This window comes from Peromyscus leucopus, chromosome X (genome assembly GCF_004664715.2).
Source record: "Peromyscus leucopus breed LL Stock chromosome X, UCI_PerLeu_2.1, whole genome shotgun sequence".
In the NCBI taxonomy this organism is placed as follows: domain Eukaryota; kingdom Metazoa; phylum Chordata; class Mammalia; order Rodentia; family Cricetidae; genus Peromyscus; species Peromyscus leucopus.
Window position 1 is genome coordinate 64,326,026 of NC_051083.1, and position 19,479 is coordinate 64,345,504.

Consider the following 19,479-nt stretch of genomic DNA (forward strand, 5'->3'; position numbering starts at 1 on the left):
CACACACACACACACACACACACACACACACACACACGAGGGCAACACTAATTGGACTCATTATTTGTAGTTGGTTCTTTTTTGTTCTTTGATATTTGGGGGCCTGTCACCCAGCTCCCAAATAAATACAGGGGGACTTATTTTTATAAATGCCTGGCCTTAGCTTGAATTATTTCTAGCCAGCTTTTCTTAAATTATCTCATCTACCATTTGCCTCTGGGCTTTTATCTTTCTCTATTCTATATACCTTGCTTTCCTTCTTACTCTGTGGCTGGCTGTGTGGCTGGCCCCTGGCGTCCTCCTCTCCTTCTCCCTTTCTCGCTCCTTTCTTTTCCTCTTTCTCCTTCTATTTATTCTCTGCCTGGCAGCCTTGCCTATTTCTCTCTTGCTTAGCTATTGGCCATTCAGCTCTTTATTAGAACAATCGGGTGTTTTAGACAGGCACAGCTTCACAGAGTTAAACAAATGCAACATAAAAGAATCCAACACATCTTTGCATCATTAAATATTCCACAGTATAAACTAATGGAATACATCTTCAACTAATATCCCACAATTGTTTTGTTTTGTTTTTTTGTGTACCTAACAGCAATAATTATAGAAGAGGTCATGAATTATAGGGGGTGTGGGAAAGGCACACAGGAGGCGCTGGAGGGTCAGAGGGAGAGGTAAAAAAGATGTAAATATAGTGTACTCACATACAAAATTTGCAAAAAAAAGTTAAAATTAAAATAAAACCAATTCATAAAATTGGCATATATTCTGACAATACAAATGAAATGTAAATAAGAAGTGTTGGTGGGTCAACCTGGGACTTCATGATTTTTATACATGCCAACTGGCTAATTACATCTCTTTCAAATGAAGTAGGCTCAGTGGTCAAGAGAGCTTGCGGCTTTGGTTTAATTCCAAGTACTCATGTCACACTGCCTGCAGCTGCCTGTAACACCAGTTCCAGGGGGATTCAACATCTTCTAGCCTCCGTGGGCATGTGCACAAATATGTGCATGAGTGCACACACAACACACACAAACACACACATATACAAACACAGCCTAAAAAAGTAAAAATTTTAAAAAATGAAGTGAGTAAAAGCTGAGTTGCTTGGAGACTAACATGAATGAAGAGTACCTGATTAACTGTTCTTTGGTACATCAGGCTGAATGTTCTTGCTTTCATTTACTTATTTCTTTTTAAGTGAAGCTCATAAACAAAGTTGTACATATTAGTGAGGCACCATGCAATGTTTGTGCGTATATGTTATGTTTGTTTAAGTCCAGGTAAACAGATTTGTGAATTCTTTATGCATAATTGCTGTTAATTGGGCCCTAATTCTCATTTGTTTGGCCATTTGCTACAAGACTGTGGGTGATGGAAGATCACTTGTTGGTATTGGAATGAGACGATGTAGATACAGAAGAATTCCAGACAGAGCACAGCCAGCTTAAAGTACCTGCAAGACTCTTACCATGTAGTGAGATTAGACTATACAATCCAGATGCAGAAGGAAGTGGACGGCCAGAACAAAACAAACTCAAAAGCATTTTTTTTTTTTTTTTGGGTTTTTTTGAGACAGGGTTTCTCTGTGAAGCTTTGCGCCTTTCCTGGAACTCACTTGGTAGCCCAGGCTGGCCTTGAACTCACAGAGATCCGCCTGCCTCTGCCTCCCGAGTGCTGGGATTAAAGGCGTGCGCCACCACCGCCCAGCTCAAAAGCATTTTTGTCTGATTCTTCTTTTGCTTGTATGTTTTCCAGTTTTGTGTTTTAATGGGTTTTGGTGTGTATGTGTGCGTCTTCTTTTTTCTTTCTTTTTTGTTCATTTTGGTTTATTTGTAGTTTTTTCCATTTGTTTGCCTGAGAGAAAGAAAGTGTGTGAAGGTGAGGGGTGAAAATGTAGGGAATTTGGGAGAAATTGGGGGAAGGGAAACTGATCCAAACACATTGTCAGAAAAAAAAATTTCAATAAAAAAGAAACTAGCTTCGGAAAATGGAATATAAAAATGAATAAAAATATTTTGTTAATAATTTTGCATGGATAATATGTTGAAATGGAAATATTTTCATATATTGGATTAAATAAATCATTAAAATAAATTCCACTTGCACTTTTTAGCTTTCTTCCTTCAAAAATGTAAATCTCTCGACTATTCCTATGTTTGTTTCTGGCAGTCACGACATAGTTTCTTCCGTGTTTTCTCTACATTTGTTGACTAGCCCGTTCAGCCCCATGCACTCCACTTCTGTCTTCATATCTAGTTACATTCAGTAAATATGGAAGAGAAATGACAATAAAAAGCTATTCAAGTCGGGCGGTGGTGGCGCACGCCTTTAATCCCAGCACTCGGGAGGCAGAGGCAGGCGGATCTCTGTGAGTTCGAGGCCAGCCTGGGCTACCAAGTGAGTTCCAGGAAAGGCGCAAAGCTACGCAGAGAAACCCTGTCTCGAAAAAAAACAAAAAACAAAAAAAAGCTATTCAATGGTAACTCCAGTCCTTTCCTTCCCTAGTAGTAAATTAAAATTTGAAGAAACAGCAGGTATCACCACATCATTTATCACCATGCATGGCAGGTTCGTTATAGAATTAGTTAGCTGTACACTTACCCAGGAGATTCCTGATAAGAGATTCATTTTGCAAAAAAGTTTCAGATGACTCTTACAACATCTTCATTTCAATTTTGACTGGAATATTTTAGTCTCTTTCTTTAATAATGCAAAAGATGGTGTTAAAAAATAAAGAAAAATTCAGAACTGTGAAAATAAATGTCATGATCTTTTAAAATATGGTATTTTCTCATCAAAAGTTTGTAACTCTCAACTGGAAATTTTGCAAGAAAGGATTTTTCCCTTATATTGATTGGCTCTTTAAGGAATTTCAGGTGTAAAAATACTTTTAAAATCAAGTTCATTGTCAAACTCACGTCTGAGTGCCTTCTCTTCTGCCACGTATTCAAGTATTTGTAATACAGAGCGCACTCCTTCCCTAGGCTGGTGGCCATTGTTCACCTTTCCGCTGCTGCTGTTCCTTCTCACTCTCCTCTTCCTCTTCATCATCATCATTATTTTTCCAGTGTTGAACTAAGTTATGCTAATGTGCAGCTTTTAACCCCTATTTGACTTCTGCCTTCTGCACATGGATCATGTCTGATCATGTCAGTACTGACAAGTGATCTCTCACCCATCGACTTTGCTCTTTTCGATGCTAGGTCAAGAGAAGGTCAGCAAAACAGACGGTGGAATGAGGATAATTAAGTGCTACCATGTGGACCACAGAACTGAGAAGGGCAGGCAGACATTCAAAATGTGATGCCTGTTCTTAAAAGGCCTGCAAAAACTCCAAGCTTTTCCTTCCAGATGGGCTTCAGAAATTGAAAAACAGGAAGAGAGGGCTTAGGTGTAGTTGTAAACAGCTGAGTTAATGATGGCTAAAGGAAATTCCAACACAAAGCCTATCTGCAAAGCCTGAGGTGTAACACTTTTCCAAATATATATATATTACTCCAGGCATCCACAAAATCTCTGCTTAACTACTATGTAGAGGGTACAAGGTCCTTGTGCACACAGATAAGCACCAGGGAAAACAGGAAAGTTAAACATGCAGGCTTATCTCTTCAAAGGAAGTAGATGTTTGCCTGTGTTCCACATGGAATGCTGGGGAAGGATGTAGTTTATGACCTGGTAATCTTTTGCTATCTGTAGGGTCAGGCTTCACTGAAGTCCTCCAGACTATTATATTTGTTTATCCCAGACTCTTCCTCCCTAGATCTTGAGCATTGCTTCTCAGTCCATAAAACCCATCCTTCTGAGAGATGTCACTTGTACTTTACAACAGCCTAGGTAATTTCTGTGTCAAGCCACTCCTGACCCCCCTGGGCTGTTATGTTTAGCTCAGTCATTCTCCATAGACTCTTATCTTGAGCATTGTTTCTGAGTTAACAGAACCCATCTTTATGGAAGAAATCATATGCAATTTGTAAAGAGCTTCAGTGTAAACAAGTCTTAAGCTTTGTTGTATACACAGGCTTCATTCATCATCAGGAAACTTTTTTCCCAAAATTGTGCTATGCTTAAATATGGCTAAAATAAACTGCCTAGTGTCAGACTCTAGAAGTTTGATCAACACCAGTTAACTAAGTCACAATGAGCCAGATTTCCTTCTTGCCTCTCATGGGTCATTTCTGTGCTGACTGTAAACTTTTGGAGGAACCCCTACACCACTAGCTGAACACTATTTAAGGAAGAGAGAATTGATAGACCATGCATGACAAAGAATATAGTCTTTAAATAGGTTAGTGTGATGATTTGAATGGACCCAGTAGTTCCAGGCATTTGAATGCCTGGTCCCCAGTTGGTGATGTTGTTGGGGAGGCTTAGGAGATGTGATCCTGTTGGAGGAGAATGACCCTGGGTGTGGGCTTTGAGAGTTAAATGACTTGTGCCATTGCCAGTTCACTCTCTCTACTTCCTGCTTGGGGATCACGCCATGAACTCTTGGTATTCTGCTGCTTGCTGCCATGTTGCCCCACCGTGAGTGACTCTTATACCCATGGCACCATAAGCCCAAATAAACCTTTCCTTCTAATTGTGGTCATGGCATTCTTCACAGTAATAGAAATGTAACTAATACAGTTAGTAAAGTAATTAAGAAGGAAGCAACTCAACAGGCAATAACAGATTCCAGAGAAACAGGAAATGATCAATGGTGCCATCAATAGATAAATGGAAATCAAATAGCTATTAAAAAAGAGAGAGAGAGAAGCAAATACTCATAGGAAATGAATGAACTGGAGATGATTATGTTCAATGAAACTAGCCAACTAAAAAAGACAAATATTGTATGTTTTCTTTTACATACAGAATCTAGATTTGAACTCCTGTATACATATATATATATATATGGGAGCTGGGCGTAGTGGCACACTTCTTTTATCCAAGCATGTAGGAGGCTGAAGTAGGTGGATCTCTGAGAGTTTGAGGCCAGCCTGGTCTACAGAGCAAGATCCAGGACAGGCACAGCTACACAATAAGATCCTGTCTCAGGGAAACAACAACAACAGATACATATGCAGGACATAAGGTAGAAAGAGGACAATGAGAGAAGATGGTGAAATCTAAAGGGGACAGGGAGGGAGCTAACAATAGGTTGTAATAAGGTATATGTGACATGAAAGCAAGAGGAGTAAGAGATTGAGAGTACAGGGAGGGTGGCCAAGGGGCAAAGACAGTGTACTGACATACTTGTGAAAATGTCGCAACGAAATCAAATTGTTGGAGTACTAACTAGAAATTTGAATAAAATAATATATAAATAATATAACATCTAGAATAAGAAGAGATTAAAACAGCAATAGAGTCTTCTAACAAAGAAAAGCACAGGATAAGACACATTTACCACCAAATTCTGCTAGATCTTTAAAGATGAACTATCAACTATTAACAATTATGCTCAAACTACTCCATAAAATAGAAAAGGCAGAAACACTACCAATCTCAATCTCATTATGTTACTATCACCTTAGTAACAAAACTAGATCACCCCCCTCTCTCCCACACCCACACTGAATTTACCTAATGAACATAAATACAAAAAAATTCTTAATAGAATAAAAGGATTATGCAACATACAAACTGATAAGAATAATACAGAGCATAAATACACTCAGGGACATAAATAACATGATCACATCAATAGATGATGAAAAGGCCTTTCACAAATTCAGTGTGCTTTCATGATAGTCCCCAGAAAAACCATGAATAGAAGGAATATTCCTCAGTATAATAGAGGCTATATATAACAAACCTATAGCCAGTGTAATACTAAATGGGGTAAAATTTGAAAGGTTTCTTTTAAAATGAGAAAAGAGTGCCCATTTTCTCCACTCTTAGTTAATATTGTGCTTGAATTCTTGACAGAACAATAAGGCAAGAGAAAGAATAAAAGAGATACAAATAGGAAAGAAGGCAAATTATCTCAGCTTGAAACCATATGAAACTATTCTCAAAGACGCCACTGGAAAACTCATACATACGTTATTTTCAGGACCTAAAGTCAATATATACAGACTTTGGTGTGAGTGAGTGAGTGAGTGTGTGTGTGTGTGTGTGTGTGTATGTGTGTGTGTGTGTGTGTATTCATGCATGTGTGTGAAGGACAGTGGTCAACCTCAGGTGTTGTTACTATCCACCTTGTTTTTTGGTTTTGTTTTTGAGGCAGGGTCTTCTCACTACCCTTGAGCTCACTAAGTGGGCTAGAATAGTTGGCCAGTGAGCCGCCAAGGACCTGCCTGTCTCTGTGTCCACAGTAGTATGACTACAGATGTGCATCACTCTGCTCAGATTTCTTTATGTGGATTATGGCGATTGAACTCAGGCTTATGCAACAAGCATTTTACCAACAGAGATACCTCTCCAGTCCATCAGCAGCTTTTCTGTAATGAAATTAATCTGGTAAGAAGGCAATCAGAAAAATGATTCCATTCACAACAGCTTCAAAAATTTAAAGTACCCAGGAATAAACTAACCATATGAAAAGACTGCTACAGCCAGGTGTGGTGGTGTATGCCTTTAATCCCACACTTGTGAGACAGAGTCAGGTGCAGATCTCTGAGTTCAAGGCCAGACTCAAAAACTCCAAATCATGCAATCAAAAATGGGACAGAAAACTTAATACATAGTTCTCAAAACAAGAATACAAAATGATCAATAAATATTTTCAAAAGTGTTAAAATATCTTAGCCTCCACAGAAATGTAAATTTAAACCACTTTGTAAATCCATCTGACTCCTGGCAGAATGGTTATTAGAAAGGAAGGAAATAGCAACAAATGCTCACAAGGATTCTGGGAAAAAAAAAACTGCATACATCACTGGTTGGAATGTAAACCAGTGCAGCCACCATGGAAAGCAGTACAGAAATTCTTCAAAAGACTAGAAATCGAAAAGGAGGCTATCTCTGAGATGGAATGTCTATCCTTGTTCCCTCAGGTCCAGGCTTGAACAGAATCTGTCTTCTCTGCTAATCATTTTTCTTGTGTTTTCAGAAGAGCAACGGGAAGCAGAGCCTACAGGTTTTGGCAACAGCTTTGGTAGGCTTCAGCCAGAAGAAGAACCTCAGAAGTTCAGGTCACACAGGCCTTCTTGGTATCCAGGAAAGCCCACTTTAGAGAAAGGGACCGGAAGCTATCCATGCCGAGACAACACCATGGATAAGATCCCGAGGAAAACCTGGCACCTGTCAGGACAAGCAGCTAGCTATCCCTTTCTCAAGCCACACACTAGCCTCCTGTACTGCATCTCAGAAGGAGTGCTCTTGCTGCTTTGCCTGTCTGCTTGTTGCCTTGTCCATGCCTCTGTTGGCAAGAGTGATGATTTTGCCTGAGTTTACATTGGTCTCTTTAGATCTGGGTGTAATCATTTTTCTCCACCTTTGAGACATTACTACCATTTGGACTCACCTGGGTCACTAAGCACCAGTTTGTGTGAGATAAGCCATCTCCATTGTCTAAGGCATGAACAGCCATTTCTTAAGTTTGGGGTTATTGCTGTCATGGGGTAAAATTCCCCAGGAAACGGGTTCTCATTTCCATTTCCATTTGAATCAATGTTTAGGAGATCTCTATAATAATTTGTGTAAGCATGGGGAATAATAAGTCGAGCTGTCTAGTCCTTTTATGAACCAAAGTGAAATCTGAATTAATATACCCATGGTTGTATGGCATTTCAGATGTTAGTTTTTTAGTCTGTGCTTTTGAACCTATCTTACTGCACACAAAAATTGCTATTTTTAGCACATCTCACTTAAACAATGAAAGGACGTTGTTTTCAGAGAAACTGGTGGAACTTCAAATCATCATATTAAGTGAATTAAGCCAGAATCAGAAAGCTCCACATTTCACTCATACCCAGTATCTTCACTTAACACTATTTCTATTTCTGTTTATATATGATATAGAAACCAAAGGGAGTATGTAGGGAAAACAAAGGTGGTGGTGGGAGAAAAAACGATACCCCACATTTTCTCTCATATGTGGAATCTCATTACATATGCTTATAGATTATATATGTATACATGCCTACAGAAGGCATGAAAACAGACTATTTGGAGGAGAGGAAGGAGACCAACAGGAGAGGGAAGGGGAAGGGGAACAAGGAAAGGCAATCGTAAGCTGAATATGAACAAAGCACAAAGATATGTATGTCTGAAATGTCACACTGAAACTCATGACTTTGTATACTAACTGAAAATTAATGATTAAAAAGCCTCAAAAATAGAACTAAACATATGACTCAACATTACCATTCTTGGGTCTATACCTAAAAGACTTTGTGTTGGCATACCATATAGATACTTGTGCGTTCATGTTTACTGCAGCATTTTTCATAATAGCCCAAATATGGAATTAGCCTACAGGCTTATGAACAGATGAAAAGATAAAATGTGATAAATACACACACACACATGCACACACACAAAATGGAGTTTTGTTCAGCCATAAAAATTAATGAAATTTTGTAATTTGCAAGAAAATTGTTGGAACTGGAGATCATCGTGTTAGGCAAAATAAGCCAGATTCAGAAAGAAAATTAGCATGTTTTTTCTCCTTTGATGCTGCGGGCCGCAGGAATATATCATAAGAACTCAGCTGATTATGGCAAAGTCACTACCTGGAGGAATCAGGGAATTCCTCCAGAGGAAGCCAAATCCAAAGGAGTTTTTGTGTTACTTGGCTTGTTATATATCAGCTGTCTTCTGTTATGAAAATCATGTGTGCCTTCCTAGTTTTTCCAATTGACTTTCCCCTAAGAAGGACTAACAGTGTAGACTGATCACTCTCTGGACATACACATTCCAGGTATTTGGAGAACAGCCTCAGGAAAGGCTTTCTCTGGAATCAGATTATCTATCTCCCTTGGCCACTTTCAAGGACTACAGGAAACACCACCCAGGTGGGCGCCCATTGTTAGTCCCAGGTGGACTAACAATGGTTACAGCCCACGTGCAAGTCTCCTGACTTACGGTAAATTCCACAAGGGGACACCGCCTAGGAGAGGTGGATGTTAATAGCTTTACACAATTTAGCTCGGATCCTCCCTTTTATATACCGAGACTTCCAGGACACAAGAGGTGAAGAGAAAAGAGAATGGAAGAACTAGATGGGTAAGAACTTGAGAGGAACGAACTGAGATGGGGAAGAACTAGATTGAAGAGCTAAAAGAGAGGACTAGAGGAACAAGATGGAAGATGAGGAAGAGCCAGATGGGGAAGAACAAGATGAGGAAGAGCCAGATGAGAGAGAAGGAGACGGGAGAGGAGCTGATAGGGGAAAGAACTAGATAGATGAGAACCTAGAAGGGACAGAACTAGATGAAGGAATTAAGATAGAACCTAGAGGGGATTGCAGACAAGTGTAGAGAGAAATCAGGTTAAAGATGACCTAAATATGAGAGCAGAATATAAGCTTGTAACTGTCATAGAATAATAAAGTATATGGACTAAGGAGTTTCGTGTACATAGATTCATTTCTTCCCATTAAAGATTAATTATCAGCTGGTTGTAGATTCTTCCCGGACCCTGGGAGGGGACTATCGAGGGGCTGGACCCCCCTAGTCCTTGATACTTTGACAACTCTAGAATTAAAACAAAGATATCTACATAAGAGTAGGAAATCTACATGGAAGGAGAAGGGAGGTACATGGGGAGAGAAGAGATCAGAAGGCAAGAAAAAGGAAGTGATGGGGGGGCAAATATCTCACACACACACACACACACACACACACACACACACAGACACACACGACACACGACACAAAAGTAGAAGAGGGACTTTTTGGAGAGAGGAAGGGGACAAGCAAGAGAGAGGACAATAGAGGATAATGTAGGTGACTATGCACAAGGTACAATTACAGATATATATGAAGATACTAGAATGAAACTCATTTTGTATGCTAAGACATTTTTAGGAAAGAAAATGAAGACTTTTTTTAAAATGGGAAAAAATTGAATATTTTTCTTTTTTAATATTTTCTTTATTTTTCAAGATTACAATTATATCATTTTCTTCTTCCCTTTCCTTCCTCCAAATACACCCATCCCTTGCTCTCTTTCAAATTCATGGCTTCTTTTTCCATTAATTGTAGTTACATGCATGTGTTTGTATGTATTCCTAAATATATAAATACGACCTGCTCAGTCTGTATAGATATTTTTCAAAGAAGATGTAAAATTGGTCAAATGACTAAAATACACTCAACATGTTTACTTACTCAGAAAATGCAAATCAAGCCACAAAAAGATACTGTGTTACACACTATACCAAGGTAGTCATTTTTTTATGGAAAAAGATATTTGGTGATAATTCAGATAAATTGAAACCCTTTCCCTTTCATTGTTAGTAGAAATGTAAAATGGTTTAGTTACATTGAAAAACAGTTTAGAGGTTCCTCAAAAAGTTACCATACAATTCAATTATTCCCATCTTTCTCTCTGGTATATATATTTTAAAACTGGAATACACACACACACACACACACACACACACACACACACACACATATAAAATCATTTCCATACAATTGTTCATAGTATCCTTGTTCAGAACAAAAAAAAGGTAAAAACATCCCAAATGTCCTTGAACAGATGTATAGACAAACTCTGGCAAAGACATAGAATAGAATATTATTAATCTATTAAAGGAATGCTTTACTGTTAGATGCTGCAATGTAGGTAGATTTTGGAAACATAATGCTATTTGGAAGAAGCCAGATACAAAAGGACACAGACACACAGATACACACAGAGAGAGAGAGACAGACAGACAGACAGACAGAAAGACAGAGAGACAGACAGAAAGACAGAGACAGAGAGAGATTATAGAATATAGATGCGTGGTTGACAGGGACTGGAGGTGAAGGGAACAGGGAGTTATGTCTCTTTAGCTCCAAACAGATACATCCCCATCATTCCTAACTTAATATCCTTTTATTAAATAACCCACTGACGCTAATTTTTGCTACCCCCACACTCATGGGTATTGTGGTGAGGCCACCCACTGGGTCGGTGGACTACCAGGTACCACACCCTTAGAGAAAACTGAGTTATTTTTTAATGTCTACATGGTTTTCTTTTGGGGGTAACAATAATAATGTGGGACTTACATTGAAGTAATAATGGCTTCACAACATTGTAAATGTACTAAATGACTGAATATTTTCAAATGATTGTTTTTTGTCATATAACATTTACCTTAATGAAATGGATACTATTATTTTCTTTCTTATTAAATATGTAAGCCTATGGGGGAAATTGACTGTAAATCCTTCATGACTATGTATTTGAAATTCAAAGGGGGAAAGAGATGGTTTTACGATCAAGTCTTATTTTCAAGCTTGAAACTTTTCAAGGCTTTTAAAATGTTTGACAAAACACATTAATAGTCACTACAAAAAATGTAAGCTTCTTTTCTTAAAGGAAGTAGAAGACTTTGTATTCTTATTAATGTAGTAAGTTGACATGTAACACACTCTTAAAATGTGCTATGAACTATAGTTCATGCTTTTCAGGCATCACATTATTTAAACTTTACAATAGCAATGCTTGGGGTATAGTAAGTACTGAGCAAGTATTTGTGGTATGAATAAACAACCATACTAGTAAACTGCATAGGAAAACAACTGAGGTTGAAAGAGATTACATGACCTGTCCTAGGTCTTCCAGCTTGTAAAAGTAGAATTAATAAAAAAAATTATATTCCAACTGATGTACCTACAACACCAATTCCTGCACCCAAGGCTCAGAAATCATTACAGAAGAGAGGGTGGAAAGACTGGGACAGCCAGAGAATAGAAAGTTTGCTTTGAGATTATGTGTCCTAGAAAAGGCAGAAGAGGCTACAACCACACATTCTTATCAACAAGACCAGAACAAGAGTGACAACAATAGACATGCTAATATGGAGGGGGGAAACCTCATGGGGCCTTGACCCTAGACAAAGAACTGCAAGCAACTAAGGAATGCTGAGAGCAGGAGAAATAGTCTTCCCCAGGGAACAACACACCAATGGATTATCCAATACAAAATGGTCAGCCCTGAAAACATACATACAACTATGTGATACAGACTGATCAGGCTGTAGCGTGTTTGAGGAAAGGGAAGGAGGAAATGATGTAATTATTTTGTAATTAAAAGTATTATAAAATAAAAGTACAAAATTATCACCTTTAGTTTCAGTTATAGCCTGATATTTAGGAGAGATGGTTTTTTTTTAGAAGGAAGTTAGTTCTTTAATATTATTTTTTAAGTCATAACAAAACCCTAATCTACTGTTTGTTTGTTTTTTTATATTGGTAAAGGGATGGCTTTTTTGATAGGCAGGCTTGACTTCCAGTTCTCAACTATAAACTAAATATAACTTTAGGAAATTTTGATTTCCTAAAAATCATACTGTGACACATCCCTCCAAACGCCACACACACACACACACACACACACACACACACACATGCACACACGCACACATTTAATTTAAAACTTTGGAAAACATTTAATATTGTAAAGTGAAGATGACATCATAGAATAATGGTGGAACCAGACTCAGGCATCAAGGCCACTTAATTTACTGATTTTTATTTTTTGAGATGGGTTCTATATATTATAGAGGCTTGTTTTGGACTCCTAGGCTCATGCGATCCTCCTAGCTCAGATTGAGAATCTTTGCTGGGCTTAGCCTAGTTTAAATAATGCTAACTGATACCAAACCAAACAAAACCAACTGTCTGAGCCAAATAAAACGCACTTTCAGGTTATACTGGGCCCTAGTGGTTACAAGCTTTGACCTCTGCGCTAGTTCAGAGGAAGCAGCATGGTAGCTAGCATAGACTGAGGGGCCCCACTGCCTGTGTTGCCATCCAAGTTTAAAAATTTACTAGCTCTATAATCTCAGATAAACTACGTGATCTGTCCATGCCTCAGTTTACTTGTTTTCAAACTGGGCATAATGACAGTATGTACCTCATAAAGGTTAAGAGTACTCTGTATGTGTATGTCTGTGCTCAATCAGAAATTAAGCCTGGCATACGGCAAGTTCTGTGCAAGTGTGTTTACCATAGCAAAAGAAGCCCTAAGCTTTCTTGCAGCTTTTAGTATGCCAAGACGAAGAACTTATAGCAAGCTAATTATATGCACTGATTTTTTTGGGGGGTGGTGGGGCATAAGAACCCAGCCTGGCTTCAAACTTTCCATGTAGCTGAGGATGTCTTTGGACTCCTGGCCCTCCTGCCTCTATTTCACAAATACTGAGACTACAAGTGTGTGCCACCACACCTGACTATTTACACTGATTCTTGGTTTTACCTCAGTTTGTTGATTCAGTTTACATATCCGCACAGTGGGGATAATAATGGTACCTACCCTATATAGCTGTGAGGATTAAATGAGGTGATGTATAGACTGTTAATATAGCTACAGTAATGAGGACATTTTTTTTCCTGGCACAAAGTAAGTACTATGTAAGAGTTAACTCTCATCATTACTGATTTTTAACATGATTTCTTGGTGAACTCTAGTAAGTCAGTACTAAAGGACTTTAAAGTAGGTTTAATAGTGTTTACAGTGTGGCTTTGTTCCTAGGAACAGTGTACATACAATAACAATGGAGCTGAACTTTTGATCCCTTAGTTAATCATTCAAAAAAGCGAACACGGTCTGAGAACAGGACAACTTTCAAGTCACTGTAGAGTCTACTTAGTATACCTTAATATCAGGTTGAGATGAAGAAAGGGAAAACAGCCTAACTATCTATCCATGAAAGCAACAAACAAAAGTTATTTTTAAAAGTCTTTTCTGTATTTCCATAACATTGTTAAGAAGGCCAGAAAAAAGCCAAACCTTGATGTATAGAGTTGATTAGAAGGAAGTTTTATATCAGAAAAACAGGGTCACTTCTTGCCTCCCTACTTCACCCAAGTCTGTGTAGGGGTAGAGTGTAGTTTTGCCAAATATGTAGGAGAAGGAGGTTGTAAGTGTAGTTGGGTCCTGGGGCTGAAAAGCAGCACAATAACTGTAATATTTACAGTGATAAGTTAAGATATGAGGAAATAAATGAGTCATGGGAAGGCAAATTTGAGGAGATGTCTGGTGGAACGAGTAGGACTACTACTGGGGGACAATGAGAACCCCACATAGAACGAATAGGGGGGAGTGCAGGTCACAAGTGTATGGGTGCTGCTGGCAATGGGTTTCTAGTACTGAAAAGATAATAGGTGTTAATGGGATCTCATTTGAAAAGATATGGGGATTTTTCAATGGCTTGTGAGAAATTTCTGTTGAGAGGAGACAGAATATATTGTGAAAACTAATTAGGGTTTATGAGAATGTTAGAAGGCCATATTTAATAGACAGAGGACTGGAGCCCATGAGAATCGAAGTGCAGGGGCCAGGTAAATAGAAGGAAGGGTCTTGGATTTTGTGTTGTGAAATAATGTAGAATTCTGAGATTGAAAGCACAAGACATATGGTGGGAACCATATTCTAATAAGGGACTACAGTGATTCTTGGTGTGGCAGGCCAGGATAGAAGAAAAGACTAGCATCATCTAAAGAAGTGGTCTAAGATGAAACAGGAAATGATACTCCCATTGGAAAGGGCAGAAAGTGTTACAAACTTCAGCAAGAAAGAGCTGAATTTCCCAGGCCTGAGAAGGCAGGGGGCAGGTGCACTCCTAGAGGAAACAATGACAAACACCAGAGACAGAATGTGGTGGGAACAGTGGAAAAACACTGGGCGGGGGAGTGATTCTCAGAAAAGATAAGGGTAAATCTGGGCTAGAAAAGGAGGGGCAGCCGGGCGGTGGTGGCGCACACCCTTAATCCCAGCACTCGGGAGGCAGAGGCAGGTGAATTTCTGTGAGTTCAAGGCCAGTCTTATCTACAGAGCGAACTCCAGGACAGGCACCAAAACTACACAGAGAAACCCTGTCTCGAACAACCAAAAAAGAAAAAAAAAAAAAAAAGAGAGAGAGAGAGAGAGAGAAAGGGAGAGAAAGAAAAAGAAAAAGTGGCTCTTCAGTGGGATGTGGTAGTGAGTGTAGGAACTCTTTGAAGTGTAAAGAGAACATTCTAGTATGAGATTATAGCGGATGAGACATGATCATAATATGACAAAGCAGGTCACTAGTGTGACGTGTCAGAAAATAATGTGGGCCCTTTAATGGGAAGGAGTTGAATGCTTCCCAAAGTGAAAAGGGAAGAGGCTGGAGGGCACCCCAATGTGGTACAATTAGGAGCTCTAATATGAGAAGAAAGTGTTTTGTAGAACCCCCACACCACTAGAACTCTGAAAATTCTGAAAATGAGGAAAGCCCACAGAGAAAGAAAGAGGAAAGTTTATTATCACCGTGTTAAATGTGAGATAGAACAGAGCATCCTGTAGAGTCATAAGGTGAACATCTGAAGCCTCTCTCTTCTCTCCTCTTTCTCTCTCTCTCTTCTCTCTTCTGTCTCTCTCTCTCTCTCTCTCTCTCTGTCTCTGTGTGTGTGTGTGTGTGTATGCACACACGCGTGCACTCTGGGATCTCAGGGAAAGGATGGAGGGATTTCACTGTGTGAAAAGTGAAATAACACAAAATGTTCTGATGTGAGAGGATCATAAGTGGGTGGAGATGTGAAACATGTCAGCCTGTGTGTGTGAGGATTGCAGAGAGAAAGTATGGAGCCCAGTGTGGAGAAAAGGTGAGCTAATATGAGAATACAGGAAATATTTTTGGATTCCTAGTAGGGAATCCCCAGTAAGGAAGGAATCCTAGTAGAAGGGGAAAATGGTGGGACTCTTAGTTGGATGCATTGGTGGAGCGGGCACTTTAAGGACACAGGGTATGGTGCTTCCTCAACTGGTTGGGTGGGCTCAGAAGGAGAAAGTGCAGACTAAGTGGTTACCCTGTATGGGAAAGCGGGGGGAGGGGGGTGTCTTAGTGGGAAGAGCCAGGAAATTATCGTGGGTAGGGCAAAGAAATAAGAACCCAGAGGAGGGGCAATGGCGACGTGGTGGGACCCTCGTGGGAAGGCGCGTGGGAGATACTGTGAGCAGCCTAAGGTTGCAGACTGGGAGTTTTTCCGGGAGCGAAAGGAAAACCGCAGAGTGAGGGCTGAGCGCACTGGGGACATCAGTGAGAAGGATAGGGCAGATGATTTATGCTGGAGCATAATTTCCCCACTTTATGTGCCCAGACCCACTTACCCAGGCAGAGTTCAAAGACGTAGGCATAGTAGGACCAGAGAACGACGAGGACAATAACGAGCACTGGCACCCAGGACAGTACCCGGCGGCAGCACCGCAGCCCCCCAGACAGAGCCATCTTCCAGCCCCGCCGCATCTTCGGCTCGAAGATCGACCGAGCAGGCCTGCTGGCGCCCGCCGGGAACTGCTTGGGCGGCGGCTGGGAGGCGGGAAGGCGCGCTGTGCGGCGCTCCACTGCCTAGCCTGGCGGGAACCGTCCCCGAGCCGCTGCCACCTGTGGGGCTGCGCTGCCCAGCGCGCCCTGCCTGGCACGGTAGGCGAGAGTCACGGCTGGAGGAACCCGCCGTGGTGGGGCAGAAGGTGGTCGCCAGGCAGGCCAGGCCGGCGGGTTCGAGGGACTACAGTCCCTCCCCTTTCCACCTTTTCACCCCACCCCCAACCCCTGGCTCTTCTCAGCTTGCAGGGCTGGACCTCTGCAAAACTGTAAAACCTAAGAAATGTGGATCCGCCCATCTGCCCTTACTGCACTGCGTCCACCTTCTCAATTCCGTTTTCCCCTCTCTTCCTTCCCCTGTCTCTCCTTTTCTCTGCTGTCTCAACCCCTAGACACACAAGTACACAGAACTGTGTGAAAGATACGCACAGCACAGTAGCATCTCATGAATTAAAGGTCAGCCATCCCCATCCTCCCACAGCTGCCTGAACAGTATGCTTAACACGTAGTGCCGCAGTCGCTGCTGGGGTAAGTCCCTTGACAGGGCACTCCTTCCTCCCTCTCTGTCCTCCCTGCAGAATTAGCTTAGTATATTTTCACAATAAACACAATGGTGCAGAAATCAAGCGAGGGCCACAATGATTCTGTGCTCAGAGAACGCTATAAAGGTAGTGCTGTTTAAGCTTTATTAATAAAGGCATTTTTCGGGCAGGAGAGGATAGATGACCTTTCAAACCAGAAACGTGTTTGAAAAGGCATGGCATAATGACAATTCCAACGTGTTCCAAGAACATCTGGTGTACCTTGAAGAGAGTTTATGTGAAAAGGATAGTGGGAATGGGACTGAAAATACAGGCTGAAGCCAGGATATGAAAAGGCTCCTCTGTGCCCTGTCAGAAACTGGAAACACTATTATGTAAAGGAGAGGGTGAACAGTCAGCAAAGGTTTAGGGGCAATGGAGTGATGTCACAGTGGTATTCTTGTAAAGCAAGGCAGGATTTCTGAAAGGAAGATGGCCTGGGGCAGGGAGACCAACCAGGAGGCAATTTCATTCAACAAATATTTTTGGAGTAGTTGCTTTCTCTTAGGTCAACTTTAGTATAAATTTTAAAAAAATGGCAAAGCCGGGCGGTGGTGGCGCACGCCTTTAATCCCAGCACTTGGGAGGCAGAGCCAGGTGGATCTCTGTGAGTTCGAGGCCAGCCTGGTCTACAGAGTGAGATCCAGGAAAGGCGCAAAGCTACACAGAGAAACCCTGTCTTGAAAAACCAAAAAAAAAAAAAAAAAAAAAACAAAATGGCAAAATGAGACTGCCACCAAGCTCACCAAGGCAACAGGTTGTTGTTTTTGATACAAGTACAATGAAGGAAGTATAGTAGGTAGGCATTTATGTATTTCACACTCGTTGTTTAAATGATTTCCAAAGGTCTAGTACATGAAGAGATAATTTTGCTGAGACCCAGTTTGACTTACATTCTGTGTGACTGCTGTGTGGGAGCAAGAGGTTTTATAAGATTGTTTTGTGTTTTAAATGTATGGTTGTACATGCAATAATGTTCCTAAAGTGACAACAGCTTTATTGTTTCTTTTCAGATTAAGATAAAGGCTGATGTTACCAAAGTAATAATGTAATGAAATGCGGAGTATATTTTAGTTACAATATTTAATAGTCCAGTAAGTTCTATAGCCCTGAAGTTCTGACATGAATACCTAAGATTTCCATTAATCATGGATTTGAGGATCTTAGAACATGTATTTTGAGATTGTTGCATCTATTTTGTTTAAATCAAATATCTTTGTGGAGGAAATGATTACTGAGCTGGGCTGAATACTGACTTAGTATGAAGGTAACAGTTTTAAAGTGGGAATTTTGTGGGGAAGGAATTCTAGGTAAAGGGAACTATATAATGGTGAAGATGTATAAAACTTTATGGCATATTTGAGGAGACTGCAAGTCTTGTTGGAAGGTATCACAGTAGGCTAACATCTTGATTAATATTTTAACAGCAAGAGTTTGGTTGTTTTTTTTTTTTTTTTTACTCTTTACTCTTTGGGGGACCTACTACCCAGCTCCCAAATAAATCACACACTGAGGCTTATTCTTAATTATAAATGCCCAGCCTTAGCTTGGCTTTTTTCCTTAACTTCAACTATCCCATCTACCTTGTGCTTCTGGGCTTTTTCCTTTTCTTCTATATATCATACTTTCATTCTTACTCTGTGGCTGGCTGTGTAGCTGGGTGGCTGGCCCCTTCATCCTTCTCTCCTTGTTCTCTTGCTCTTTCTTCTTTTTCTCTTAGATTTCTCCTTATATATTCTCTCTGCCTGTCAGCCCCACCTATCCTTTCTCTTGACTCACTATTGGCTGTTCAGCTCTTTGTTAGACCATCAAGTGTTTTAGACAGGCAAGTAATACAACTTCACAGAGTTAAACAAATGCAACATAAAATAATGCAACACATCTTCACATCATTACAAATGTTCCACAGCATAAACAAATGTAACACATCTTAAACTAATATTCTATAACAAGTTTGGGCATTAGGAGTTGGAGAGCAGGCTCTGTGCTTACATGGTTATGAGTGCTTGTAGCCCTTCCAGAATTTGGTTCCTGGTACCCACATCAGGTACCTCCTACCTCCCTGTAACTGTATCTCCTGGAGCTTTGATGTTCTCTTCTTATCTCTGTGAGTACCTGCACACCTGTAGCGTACACACACACACACACACACACACACACACACACACACACACTTTTAAAAAAAAACCTTTGGATCCAAAGCAGGGGATGAGGAGAGGAAGAAGAGGCACATGGAACTGTTTGGGAGGAATAAGCAATAGAATTTGTTAATCCCTTGTACCAGTGAGGAGTGAGATAAGTCAATGCTAAACTACCAGATTTATTACTTCATTGGCTAGAACAATGTTGCCTGGCACCACCACAGAGGCCATGGTGAGAGGAGGAGGTTGGGTAGAGAAATTGAAAACTTTCCTTTTTGGTCATGGTGAGCTTTATCTAGATTTTCATTTTCTGAGGTAG

General features: G+C 40.3%; 1 protein-coding gene across 1 annotated transcript in view; it reads right to left on the bottom strand.

Moving 5' to 3' along the window:
* The window catches only part of Zdhhc15 (zinc finger DHHC-type palmitoyltransferase 15), a 96,018-nt gene extending 79,389 nt beyond the window's left edge, over positions 1-16,629 (bottom strand). Inside the window, exon 1 of the mRNA XM_028891966.2 lies at positions 16,225-16,629. Within this exon, the coding sequence (XP_028747799.1) occupies positions 16,225-16,360 (136 nt within the window). The 5' untranslated portion in view covers positions 16,361-16,629. The remainder of the gene's footprint in view (positions 1-16,224) is intronic.
* Between the last annotated feature and the right edge of the window lie 2,850 nt (positions 16,630-19,479).